This window comes from Etheostoma cragini, chromosome 2 (genome assembly GCF_013103735.1).
Source record: "Etheostoma cragini isolate CJK2018 chromosome 2, CSU_Ecrag_1.0, whole genome shotgun sequence".
In the NCBI taxonomy this organism is placed as follows: domain Eukaryota; kingdom Metazoa; phylum Chordata; class Actinopteri; order Perciformes; family Percidae; genus Etheostoma; species Etheostoma cragini.
Window position 1 is genome coordinate 4,345,525 of NC_048408.1, and position 14,501 is coordinate 4,360,025.

The 14,501-nt window shown below is 40.0% G+C and overlaps 1 protein-coding gene across 1 annotated transcript in view; it reads left to right on the top strand.

Annotated features, from left to right (window-relative positions):
- The first annotated feature begins 571 nt into the window (after positions 1-571).
- Positions 572-14,501, top strand: part of chrna6 (cholinergic receptor, nicotinic, alpha 6) — a 24,524-nt gene continuing 10,594 nt past the window's right edge. Inside the window, exons 1-3 of the mRNA XM_034897341.1 lie at positions 572-1,070; positions 11,918-12,057; positions 13,081-13,125. Of these exons, the coding sequence (XP_034753232.1) occupies positions 1,013-1,070; positions 11,918-12,057; positions 13,081-13,125 (243 nt within the window). The 5' untranslated portion in view covers positions 572-1,012. The remainder of the gene's footprint in view (positions 1,071-11,917; positions 12,058-13,080; positions 13,126-14,501) is intronic.

Consider the following 14,501-nt stretch of genomic DNA (forward strand, 5'->3'; position numbering starts at 1 on the left):
TTTAGCTCAGCTCGGCTCGGCTCGGCTGAGCATTACTCCCTTCATTAATAAAATGAAACATAATCAACGTGATAGAATCCGAGCAGCGCTCCACAACGAGACAGAGTATCTTAAAGACACAGCAGGCTGGACAGTCCCGATCTCTTCTTGAATTTGGCAAACCAAAGAGTCTGAAGAGATAGAAAGCACGTGCTTTAACTCACCAGGGTACATTTGTTAAAAAAAAAAAAGTTTCAACGTCTTAGTGTCATGCATCAGAACATGCTGTGAAATCAACACTCCTCCAAATGAAGGAAGAGAGCAGCTGACTTCAGCACCACGGACAGCTCCCAGTGGCGCTGTCCATGGTGCTGACATCAGATGTCTTCACACATCATTCAGTCCTGCATTTACCAACATACAGAAACTTTTTTTTTTTTTTTACCACGTCAATATCAGAGATCTGCGTATAAAAGCGGAGCTCCCTGCCCTGCTGCACTGACAATTAACTCAGATCTTACTCTCTTTCATTACTGTGATTACTTACCTCTTTGGCTCTTCTACCAACTAATTAACGGACATTAGGATGTGTGAGAGACTATTATTCTACTATCGACCTAAAAAACTTACCCATGGTGAGTGCAACACTTGCCTGTAGTTACTAGAGCCCAGTGCCAAACACTCCCCCTGAATATAGGCTCACTGTTTTTATGTTATTAAATGAATGCTTCCTTCCTGTCATGCACGGAATTTAATGACGTCTATTATCCTTCAAAGCAAGTGTTGGGCGGCTCTTCTCTCCCTGTGTGGAGTCCGTATTCATGCGACAGAGGGGAGCTTTGAGCGCATAGGGGAGGGACGAACGAAGTGAAGTTCGGATCAGATCAGGAAGGTGCGCACCGGGAGAGCGCGACAGACGGCACCAGGGGAGAGACGCGCGTTTTCGTGCCATTACGCATTATTTCTCTTGATCATTAATTGATAGAGATCATTAAAGAAAGTGAAGGGGATCCTCAAGCCATAGGGGGGAGAGATGGAGCCGGCGGCGAGATGGACTTTGCTGCTTCTCCTCGTGGGTTTGATAGCGCGAGGTAAGTAAAATTTCTCCGAGGTAGGCTTATGTGATGAACAGCACGCGTAACGTTGGCAAACAGTATTCTGTGATACGGTGTGAGACAGTGCTCGAAAGTTAACTTGGAGATTGTGTAGTGGTTTAATATAACGCCTTTTTTCATAGTTTTGTCTTAATCTTTGAGCTGTGTGAAGTCACCAACAACACAGTGGAGCTTCTGTCCAGAAGTTTCCCAGCCGTTAGAGCTGTGGTCACGGACAGTCAGTCTCATTACTCTTTCACTTTTATTACAATCATTAAAATATTTAATGCCGAACTGTCAATATCCGCTTCATGAATTCAAAGTTGTTTCAAATGTTTTTTTTGTCATAAAGCTCATCCATGACTCGGTTTTGTGTTAACTAGGCCAACAAAATGAAATGCAGAACAGTCCGGGAAATGAATTTGGATGAATGCAAATGATGTTTTGAGGCGTGTGTCGGGAAATCAGTAAAGGAAAACAGATGTGTTTACAGGATCTGTTTCCCTATTAACGGCTGGTGAGAGTGCGCAGGGTTATGTGGCAGCATTGTATTATTCAGACCAGATAGAGGGCAGAGAGGAAGGTTTTCAGCAGGGGAGATTGACCGTCTGCAGGCGTTTACCACAAACCTTCTGATAACCGTATTCCGTTTTACCCTAAGTATGATTAACAGGTTGCATCGCATTTGTAGAGTGTGTTTGTGAAATGACATACACATTTTTTTTTAGAGCTGTAGAGTGAGGATATTTTGTAAAGGGGTAAGTTGTGACTTTAAAAAAAAGAAAGACATCAGCTTTCTTTGTAGATGTTGAGTTTAAATCGATTGGGAAGGAAAATAGGAAATAGGAAGAATGGAAGAAGCAAGTAAGGAAGGAAGGAAGGATGAGAGGAAGGCAGGAAGAAGGGAAGAGAGTGTCAGAGGGAGAAAGAAAAGAATAATGCAAGGAATGAGGAAAGGCAGGGGAAGGAAGGAAGGAATGAAAGGAGGGAGGGAGAAAAAGGGAGGGAGGAAATGAATCTGGTATTGTATTATTATTATTATTATTATTATTATTATTATTATTATTATTATTATTATTATTATTATTATTATTATTATTCTAAATGCAGCCAGCTTTAATCAGTGACCACAGCTGAGGCAGAGAGCCGGGCTGTGACCTGGAGCCTCTCTGGGAAGTAGATGCAGAGAGAGTAATTATGCTGCGGCATTTCAAAGCAGTAGCGTAAACATTTGCTCCAAGGGCAGAAATAGCAGCTATTAGATTTATGCAAGGTGGCAGATAGGCTCTTTTATGGTTTATCAGGCTCCACACTCATACCTCATTCCATGAAGCTCTTGGCTGCGAGGCATATGTGTGTGCGTTTATGTGTGTTTATGTTTGTGTGTGTGTGTGTGTGTGTGTGTGTGTGTGTTTCCCTCATTCTCTTGTTCTCTGCAGTTTCCGAAGTCAAGTTGGTACCTACATCAGTTGTTGTGTTTGTGGAAAGTCGTGAATCTGAATCTCAGATTGGAAACCCTCCGGTTGTCCTCGGGTCATGTTTGACCCATTTTCAAAAAGTTTCTTCAGTATATCAGAATTTGGGGTTTTCTTTCAACCAAATTGTCCAAAAGGTAATAACTGGTTCCCTACAACACTCTTCACAAGTAAATAAATGATCACTTCACTACTTTCATTTATTTATTCATTTCAATTTTATAGCATTTGAAAAAAATAAACGGATGTTGAAAAAAGTGACAAAACTGTCGGGCAAAGATTCCAAAAACAGCCTCTGACATATCTGTGGTCTTTTTTTAGTTCTCTGCTCTCTCCAACAAAAATGTACATCTGTTTTTTAGAAATAGTGACGACAAATTGGAAAAAGGTGACAAAAACTTTGGAAAAAGCTTCAAAAACGTAGAGAAAAGGGACAAAAAAAACTTTTATTTTAAATTTGGACCCAGAAAAACAAGTTTCCTGGGCGACTGGAAGACAACACACGGGGAACAGTGTACACTCAGACACACTGCTGTAGACAAATGGATCAATGTTAGCCAGCTAGGTTAGTTAGTGAGTTAGTTAGTGAGTTAGTGAGTTAGTGAGTTAGTAAGAGTAAGTTAGTCAGTGAGTGAGGTATGGAGTTTGTGAGCTAGTGTGTGAGTTAGGGTGTTAGTAAGTTAGTTAGTTAGTGTGTGAGGTAGGGAGTTAGTGATTTAGTTATTGAGTGAGTTAGTGAGTTGGTTAGTGAGTGAGTTAATGAGTGAGTAAGTGTGTTAGCTAGTGAGTTAGTGTGTTTGTTAGTGAGTTAGTGTGTTTGTTAGTGAGTTAGTGTGTTTGTTAGTGAGGGAGTTAATGAGTGACTTAGTGAGTTAGATTGTTAGTGAGTTGGTGTGTTAGTTAGCGAGGGAGTTAATAAGTGAGTTAGTGAGTAAGTGAGTTAGTTAGTGAGTTAGTGTGTTAGTTAGCAAGCAAACTGAAGTGGTGTGTGGTAACATTTGGAGTAATATGTTAAATTTACATTTTCAAGTCTGTGTACATTTTTTACAAATCAGAGTAAAGATTTTCCACCAAACATTAACATTGCGACCTCAACCTGTTTTAAATCTTTGTTTTGCCTACAGTATCCAGTTGTGGCAACTGGAACATGGCTTCTCTGGTTATGTTTAGGCAACCCAAAGCACTTAGAAAGATTATGGTCTTGGTTAAACAGTGAAAATAAATCAACGCTGATAGCACAGGTTTTTGAGTAGATTAAACCCAAAATATGGGAAATGAACCCAGGTCTGGGGCATAAAGCTCCTGTGCTCCTGTGCTGTGTACACACATCCATCCACTTAGACCTCCTCCCTATGGCCTGTTTGCAATACAGGGATGACTCACCCTTTGATTTGAAGAAACATTGCCAATCAGGGCAGCTATTATGTTTCCTCTTTAACATAACTTGGCATAGCAAGTAAGTATTATCGAAAACAATGTTGCCAGTTTAACTGTGATGCACTGTGTGTGGAGATTATTCTAGGTCAGTATCATCACCATGTTCAATGCAACATTACACAACCAGATGACCAACTGTAGCTATGCTCTCAATCATCACATTTGAACTGTAACATCTTGTTCAGGGATGTGTGGGGAAATTCTAGCGAACAGAAGGCCAACGTGACTGGGATTTTAGTTGCAATTCTAGCCTCATGGCAGGTATTATGCACATATTGCATTTACAATACTGGCAAACACACACAACGAGTAAATCACACATACACATACTGTATATACTGCATATCTGTTGCTTCTGGGGGTTTTGAATGTGCTACTACTGTGTTACCTCAGCCTGTAGGTACTGTATCTTCATGATGCTGTCTGCTGTTTTCAAACAGAGGCTGCACTCTTAATGTATTTGAATGCATGACTGATGATCCAGTCAGTGAACTGTGGTGATGAGGTGTGTGTGTGTGTGTGTGTGTAGCTGTGTGGTAACAAGGCTTATATCACATTAAAACTTACAGAGCAGAACACAAAGCAGAGGGGGAGTGGCGAAATGGGTTGAGAACCCACCTTTTGGGTGGTGGGTGATGGGTGCTTGATCTCTGCTGCCTGCACGATCCGACATGCACAAGATGCTCGTGCATGCGTAGACGATAATCCTGCAGGAGACTTCACGATCTGTTCCATTTATTTCACAGCGCTCTGGTGGAGGAAACTGAAGGATTGCAGTGACAGAAAGACTCACTTCATTCCACATGTGACCAAAATGGTGTATGTTCAAGCATGCGTGATACAAACAGTGTAGGAAAAGCATCTAGTTTCCTACTATGTATTTATGCGCATTCTCGTGTCGGATCGGGCAGGCAGCACAGATTACGTTCCGACACACCTCACACTTCTGGAATCACACGCCTGTTTTGATGAACACACAACTTATCATTTGATTGCACTGTTTTTCAGAATAAAGTTTGGGAGTGTTTTAGTCATTTCCTAAACAATCTGGTGTCAGTTAACACTTTTTATAATGGAATATTTAGTGTATAATACTCATACTATCCCACATTATTGGCGGCTAATTTTTCTCGCTCTGGCTTCTCTCAGGGCTGAGATCACATTTCCTGAACCTAAGAAAGAGAGGAAAACCTGAAAATATACATTTTTTAATGAGAAAACCACTATAGAAATATTGAACTACAAAGATTGAATGACTCTTGTATATGAAACATTTTCAAATTCATGTAACCCACTTTTTTGGTAACATGCCTTGAGGGAAGAATTTGGGATTTTTATTTGATCTGCTCATTTTAAATGTGAAATAAAAGGCCCGTGTGGGGTCCTGTGAATGTCATTAGGCTTTTGATAGCACTATATCAGACCTATATTAGTGTTTATATCCTCAGAAAAAGTCACAATGGAAGAAAAATGGTTTTGTGTGGCCCTTCCACACAAAACCATTTTTCCTTGCATTTAAAAAAAAAACTATGTTAGGTCCATATATGTGAATGTGAAAACAAACTGCTACCTCCTAGCCACTGAAAATAAACAAGAGGAGAATTCAGGCCAATCACCACGGCTGGTCAGTTTGATGTCATGTTGCCTGAGCTCACTACTATTCAAGTGATGTTTTTTACAAAGAATGTGTGTAACATTCTTTGTAAAAAAACATCACTTGATTACATTGTTTTAATGTAGACTGTGGACTGGGTAAGTCCACACAGACATTAACACAAAGTCATGAAATACGTGTGGCAGGGCACCTTTAAAGGAAGGTGTTCGTAGAGTGATGAAGTATTCTGCTTTCATAGGCGTGACATCTTTTCCTATTCCACTTCTTGGACACACACACACACACACACACACACACAAACACACACACACACACACACACACACACAAACACACACACACACATTCCAAATTACTGTTCCACTATCCTATCTTCTCTGGCTCTTTGCACCTGTCTCCACAGTTTTGCACTCACACATCTCTCAGGTTGTTGCTGTCATCAGCTTTCTACTTCATCTTACTCAGTTGTATCTCTGTCTGTTCTGCTGCTGCCCCCCCCATGTAATCTCTGTCAGTTGACTTCAGCTCATTTCAACTCAGCTTTATGGGCACGAAAGGAAAACAAACCGCATGAGCCGAGCATTTCAGCTCATTGCAAAGCAATTACTCCTTTATATGGTGTTTACCATGCAAGCATTGTGTATAAAAGTAAAAACACACTTTCTCTTTCACCCCCTTCTCTCTCTCTCTTGCCCGTTCGGCCTCTCTTTCTCACTCTCCTTTAAAAGCATTTGCATGCTCAGGGGAGTATGGAGGCTAAATGGCTTTCTAACAGTATCCTCTCAAACGGCCCGTAAAAGGTCTCTTCTTCTCCGACACTCGCTATCCATTCTTCACCCTCTCCCCCTTCCCCCCCTTTCAGCATGCAAGTTGACCCCCAACCCTCATGTCTCGGGTGCATTAATTATCTAGTTTCTATATATTTCTACAGAATCTATATTTTAACCAACTATCTTTCTACTGTAGTAGTGTTTTTAGATATATTCTGCATAACCAGTTGAATAATTGATATTGTACGTTTGAGTACATTAACTCCACATGCTGCTGAGTTTACTGTAATCAGGAATTCTTCTTCTGTCCTCGATCATGACCTGCAGCTGGCTTATTTTTTCTGAACTCTGTTTTAAAAAAGGAGTCAGACTGAAACAATGAACTTAACCAATAAACTACAAAGTTGTCGGTAATGTCAAAAGACATATCAGACTGCTTCCTTGGAATTACCAATATATTAGAACAGAGGTGTGAGCATATATATGTCTCATAGTGGTCATGAAAGAAATGCTGGCAGAACAGCTTCTACATGTTTAATGTGACACCGGAAACTACAGAAATAATACAAACAGGTTGCTAAAATTAAAGCCATATGACACCAAACTTCTATTCCATATAAACCATCACTTACCATCAGATGCTGATCATTCCAGTTGCACCAGCTGTTCATCTTCAAATCATATAAACAATTTCCCACGTAGAGATTAGTTATAGATTCACACCCAGTATCTGCCAGGCGTAACTGATGCTTAGCCAAATGAATCAACTGGTTTTGGACAAGAGAATGAAACAGGAAATAGGAAATATTGTTAACACATCTGACCTGAAACTTAATCCGAATTCTGTTTTATATTGATGTAAATTGGGGTATTTTTAAACGACATTTCAAAAAAATAACACAATAGTCACAGAGGACATCTTGACATGTTGTCAGAGGTGGAATATCACAGGTGTATATAATAAAATAAAGATGGCTGGATTCCAGTTACCTGCTCGAGTCCTGTGAGTGTGTGTCACACTGCCCGGGCTCACTGGGACACTTAATGGAACACCTGGGCTTTTCCTACTGTGTCAAGTCAAAATGACTGTTGTCAAAAAGAACTCTGATGTGGCAGTGTGTGTTCCTTGCCCCAACTGACATCTCTTTGGTGATGTTGATGTGTACTTAGATCTCAGAAATGTACCTGGGGGCGTATCATTTCATTACAACTAATGAACTATTGCCAAAATGATCAATCTGATCAATGCTGTGAGAAACGTGTCTCTGTCGCTGATAAAATTGATCAATTCCTGCTAGCTAGCTAATAACATTGACTCCCACTTAGTTCTAAAAACATCCACAGTGGATGCATCCCATGAACTACTATTAACACTAGCTTGTTAATGATATGGTCTTTTGCCTTGCATGTGGCGCAGGCATGCTAATGCTGGATGGAGTTTGCTATTTAGCCAGACATGCCAGCAATTACAGCTCACATTGCGGCAGATAAGAACACTGTTTAATCAATTACAGATGCCAGTCCTTGAACGCAGAGTACCTTATTTACTACAGCCTCATGTACACCGCTTCAACATGTTGGGAAAGCCAATGCTTGGCAGCCTGTCTAAGTTGCTAAGCTATGATTGGACACACGCCACTTGAGTGGGTTTAGCGAAATGTCATGCTCATTTGGTGGTTTATAGATATACATTTGTGATCATGATTCATTAATTGTTTGATTTCAAAATTTCAAGTTTGTAAGTCTTAGTTATGCATCATAAAACACATTTTTCACTAATACTTTTGTCTTCCATATACTTTCGATTAAGTACATAATTGTTCATCCCTTGATTTTTCACCTTTTTGCCACGTGACATGCTAATCCTAGCATGATAGAGAGAGAGAGAGAGCGAGAGAGAGAAAATGTTCAGAGATGAAAGTGGGTAGAACCTGTGGCTCATTTCCTGTCATAATGGGTTCGTTTATGATTCTCAACAGTGAAATGCATCTGACCATGTTAAATGTGTGAATGTGTGTGTGCACATGTGTGTGTGTGTGTGTGAGTGTAGAATCCTGTTTTGATCAAAGAGCTGGTTTAGTCAGTGGTTTAGCAGCTCTGCCTTTTTAATTATACCGACAAGTATGCAGATGAAGCACCATGTCAGTCCATTTTAGTCCAACTCATTTCTCAACTTCTTTTCTTTTATCTTCTAATTAAAATCACCTTTCTTTCTTCCATCTGTTCTTCCATCCTTTCTTCCTCTCTTCCATTGTCTTCTATTTGAGTCTATATCTTGTATTTGTTCAAAAATACAACTTTCGGCACTGTCTATTGGAGTATTTAGTTTTTGCCAAACATAGATCAGATGCAAAGTGTTGGGTATCATGCTCCCTATTAGCATAGCATTAGCACATGCTAGGCAGCTACCAGACAGAAGGCTATGAAGTCTGGATTCTCATTATCTTCTGACATCTTAAGAATGCTTTGCTTCCTCTCCTCTCTTCTCCTCTCCTCTCCTCTCTCTGTCTTGCTGGGTTTTTATTCCTCTTGTCATTCTCTCCAAAGGGCTGCCACAAGGAGTTCAGCACCAGCTGGGTGTCTAGTGTCATTGTTGTCTGCATGAACATAGTTATTTCTTGCCTTTGAGAATGGGATCTTGATGTAATAGGGTCAGCAGTATTTCATCATTAGGATTTCAAGGCCTTTTCCCAAAAGAAGTCAATTTTAATTAAAAGACGTTCCTCTCATCTATCCCAAACTTAGTTTGTCTGGTTCTGTCAAAGGAAGGGGAAAAAAAACAAGGCAAAATCTAGTGATGTATTTGAGTTTACACAAGTAGTCACTGCAAAGTTCTCTGTGTTGGTTAGTTACTTTGTTTGTTTCTTTTTTCTTTATTGCTTTCTTTAACCATTTCGTGTGTTCCCTCGCCAATCTAGCTCTCTCCTGCACCCTGTCCTCCATCCAACAACTCTGAGAGCTGCCCAGCAGAGAAAAATGTGGTATTGATCTAGATATTTATAGAGGGTGGAGGAGAGTGAGCAGGGTTTCTGCGTGATAACTCTTAGAGCACTCAGGGTCTTGAGGCAGGAAGAGTAGGTGACTACCTTCACAAACGGCGCTGCGTGATAACTGTGACTCAGTTTGCCTCAAGGCAGCCAACTGGCTGCGTGGGGAACTCTTAACTCGTCACTTTGATATGGTTTACTAAGAAAACATCTATGGCTTGCCCAGCCTACAACAACTGGTGCATGTTGGTCAAGTGTGCTGTTTAACCCTCCTGTTGTCCTCGGGGTCATGTTTGACCTATTTTCAAAAGGTTTCTGAATCAAAAATTGGGGTTTCCTTCAATCAAATTGTAGGAATAATCGACGAAGACATTTTAAAAAGTGAGAAGATCCTCGGAAAAAGTTAGAAAACATCAAAAAGTGACAACAAATGTCAGCGAAAGCTTAAAAAACTTCCAAACAACAACAAAAATGTCAAAAAAAATTGAAAAAGAACTTCGGGAAAAGTGACAAAAGTGTCTTGGTTTTCAACTCAACATTTTTGATTGTGGAGTTAGCAAACATTCCTTAGGCAGCTTTTTTCTCAGGAATACAAAATGAGTAACTTCTGTGTCTTTTTACAGCCAAACAGACTCATTTTGTTTCTATAAAGAAGTCAGTCAATAATTTATTTTTTTCCCATTATACCAAGAGCAACTGCAATCTGATTGTAAACTGCACACGGCACAGGTAGTACTCAACACAACAGCAGAGCACAGTAAGTGTCACATCATATTTAAAACTGACCCTCTGTTAGAAAATGCACAAAATGACCGTATTCAGTTATAAAACTCTGTTGCCATGTTAGGAGATTGTTAGTTTTCCTGTAAATCCCTCATTTAATAATTTGGCACAGTTTGAATTCACATGATAATATAAACCTATACCATTGTTGCATAAGCCAGGAGAGTGCAATATTTCTGAGTTCATTGTTATGGAAAACATCAGGAGCCGCTTAACTATGGATATGTCACATACACGTGCCATCCCAACTCTGAGTGTCATTTCAAAGAGGCATATATCTCCTGCTAAAGCTGTTCAGTTTGGTTAATGCAAACACAGATGCTCACCCAAATGTTGTTGTTTTTCAAGTTCAGTCCATCTCTCTCCTGGAAATAGGCTAATGGCGTGGGTGAGGCCCTTTCACCCTTTTTACGCCGACGGAGGTTGTCTAGGAACAGAACATCCACTTATCATGAAGCAGTATGGCCGATCTTCTTAGATCTTCTCAGCCATGAGTGACCTGACGTTACCTAAGTTTTCCCCTTATCTCATCTTACCACAACATGGTGTTTCTATACATTCTACCATAGGTATGGTTTAAAGGAAGAATGGGAATACAAAATGGGGAAAAAAACTTACAGAACCAGCAGCTCCTCTTGCAACTCAGTTCCTCTCTCCTGTTTCCTGTTACAGTCTGCACTAAGTTAAAATAGCTTACCGTGCAGTTTCAACTTGATGGACATGCTGATATTGGGCCTCAGGCTATCCTGTTCTGGATAACTAATAAATAAGGCCCGTTGCATTCTGGTTATGTTTACAGCACTTAAACGGCAGTCCAACCAAACACATACCTACATTCTGGTAAGTTATGTTATCTCACAGGATTTATCTTCATTTGTTTTTTGTATTTGAACTAAAATTAAATTCTATTCTAGGATATCTTGGATGTGGTAATATACCACTTGCCCGTAACGCTATCTAAATAGGCAGGCAGCATTACCCTTGGGGCTTTTAAAGTGATACTGCTATACAGCAGTGGAGGAGTTAGGTGAGTTCCAATGGTTTCCAGTAATGTCAATGGCTTGGACTGAAATGAAGCAGTGACCCAATGATCCTAAAGGAAACAGATTTGATATACCCATACAACTCAGTGGAGTGGACACAGCTGCTTCCTGCTTCTTTAATCAACAGTTGTCAATGCTGTGACTCCATTTTAAGCAGCCTGATTACACAAAGTAACACCCTAAACATTTACTGATGTCAAATATGAGTTCAAAGTAACATGGTCTAAGCAGAGGACCAATTATCTTTATGGACGATTCATCAAATTTCATAAACAATTCATCTACTCAATCAAAAGACACGTGTGGCATTTCATTTTATTTAATTTTTTTATTTATCTCAAAAAATCATCATGTTTTAAGACAAAACTATGAAAATTCCCCAAAAAAGCAACCATTTAACAAAATAATATATATATATATATATATATATATATATATATATATATATATATATATATATATATATATATATGCATCAAAACAAAACTGGAAGAGGACAATTTCTATTTTTCTCACAGTTCTGTTTGATTAGCACTGCCAGTATGAGAATGACTTCTTAGAAATAATTAGATTTCTACTGAATTTGTGGCATTCCTTTCAACTGTTTTTCTTTCAGTCTCTTCTTCTCTTTGTGTTCACTTTCACTCAACCAGTTACTGATCCCTCTCTCTCTCTCTCTCTCTCTCTCCCTCTGTCCCTCTCCTCTTTGTCTCTGTTGCCTTGCTGTCTTTCCAGACTGCTTTTCATCCAAGGCAGAGGACCGGCTCTTCAGGAAACTGTTCAGAAGATATAACCAGTTCATCAGACCAGTGGAGAATGTGTCTGACCCCGTCACTGTGGAGTTTGAGGTCTCCATCTCGCAGCTGGTCAAAGTTGTAAGTTACACACACAAACACACAGACACACACTGGACTGGATGTTCTAATTTCCCAAACAAAGCTTGTAAAAACTCAGCATAATGTCAAAGGTGTTTAAAGCACCTTTAGACATTCATTTCACACTTTTCTGTAAGTCTTGTTTTCAGAAGTGTGTATGAGCAAAGGTGTATGTTACTAAATTGTCGTTTCACTAATTGCATCCTCTCTACGGGTACGTGAGAGTCTGTGGGAATTGAGAGACTTTTTCCAGCGAGCATCTTGATCGTATTTCCTACCTTTCACACAGAAAAAAAGATAAGCTGCAGAACGAGGGAAGTGAAAAGCAGAAAGTAAATACAGTCTTTATTTAGTCTCTTCAATTTCACGGATTCCGAAAATGTCACACTGTGTTGTTATACACTGCTGTTTTGCTTTGGCAATGTTAAGTTTAATGCGGCTCGATGTGAGGAGGGGTTGCAGCACATCCCCTGGTGAAAAGAGGTTTTCAGCTCTGAATAGAAATCCTCAGATTAAGAGAAAACTGCCTGCAGGAGCGTTTTTCAGACTGGACTGATATGTAGCTATAGTGAGCAAGGTGAGATTGAATCTAAAGGTCTGTGGATGTGCATGCATGGGCGTTGGTACACTATATACATATCTGCATGGTCAAACTGTATGTGGCTGATGTATTTTTCTATGCAGTTTATGCGGATTTCTGAGAATCCCAGTACTGCAAATCAAACTGAATAAGGGTTAAGTACATTGGTGGATACAAAGTGACATCTGTAACCTCTCTATCTATTATTAAGTGACTCACAGTCGACCTTTTCAGTCAATCAACTCCAGCCCTAAAGGACTAAGATTAGAGAACAAATTCCATTTCCTTTTGAAAATGCTGTGAATTTTTATTTCTAGCTGTATTTTCCCTCTACACGGCGTGCACTTTGGTTGTAGTTATTTCAGCTGCTTTACGAGCAATACACACACGCACGCACACAGTTCTGCTTTCTAACAACTGCTTTATTCTCCTTGTCTTTGCAGGATGAGGTGAATCAGATCATGGAAACAAACCTATGGCTCAGACATGTAAGTAACACACACAAACATGCATGCACGCACACACACACACACACATGCACACACACACACACACACACACACACACACACACACACACACACACACACACACACACACACACACACACACTCATTAACTATTGTTCTGTCTCCATAGAAAGAGTTGAGTCAAGACACAAGATATGTTATGTTTGTTAGCATATATCTATGAATACTAAGCAGACATCAAAATGGGTTGTCACACTGTGTTAATCTCTCTACATGTGTGTGTGTGGGTGTGTATGTGTCTGTGTTTGTGTGTAAATGTCACACCTTACTGAAATGTTACACAGAAATAGAATGAGAGTAGAACGAATAATGAACTCTTTGCTGTGGTCCTTGACTAGTTCAAAAGGAACTGGTGCTCCTCACTGTGCGTTGACCACAGAAAACCGAATGAGTTATCCCGCTACAACGGTCAAAGTTACAGCAGTACACATAAAAATGGCCGCCACTCTGACCATCCTGCTACGTTAATTTGAGTGGGAATGTTCTTTCTACTCTCATCATATTGCTATGTGTTTAACACAGTAAAAGTAAAGGAGAGGGGATAAGAAAACACAGGTAGACATTTGAATGCAATGAGGTAGTGATCACTGTTGGCATTGTGGGCAGTCACGCTTTGTCTCTGAGCAGATCTATACTGTAAAATGTTGACCTCCCACAGCCAGCTATTCTCCCAAACAACACAGTTTGGCTCTGTCCTCCAAATTGCTACTTAACTGATACCTTTTAGTTATTTTCCTTCTTTCTTGCTGTTCCAAATCTGTATTTCTCTTTGAAAAAACTAATAATATAAGATGCAATTTATAATAAACAATATAAACATTGCCCTTTTAAATCATTGACTAATTGTGGCCAAACAGCTGTTGGATGCTGATGGGATTCAATGGTGGATAAGACGATAGGGTGATTTCTAAGCTCAAATTAAAATGCATTGAAAGGCCTGTATAGGCTGATCTTATTTGTAATGGCTGAGCTGTTTATTTATAACAAGGCATCACTGATGAGAAGCTGTGTTAAGACCAATGTCCCTGATGAAGACTATGAATCACAGCCAGCGGGTTTACAGTGTTAGCCATTTTAGAAAGCCCCCCTTGAAGGATTTACTGCATCTGTTCTGCAGTAGCTCTGCAGGGGATTCCTTCTGTAGCAGCATACAGTGTTTCATAAAGGTCCCATGGCATGAACATGCCACTTTATGAGGGTTTTTAAAGATTAATTTGCGTTCCCTCAGCCTGCCTATGGCCCCCAGTGGCAAGAAATGTTGATAGGTGTAAACCTTTCTCTGCTCTGCCCGGCCAGAGAATTGGGCACCGGCCCTGACGCTGGAACACTGTTTGT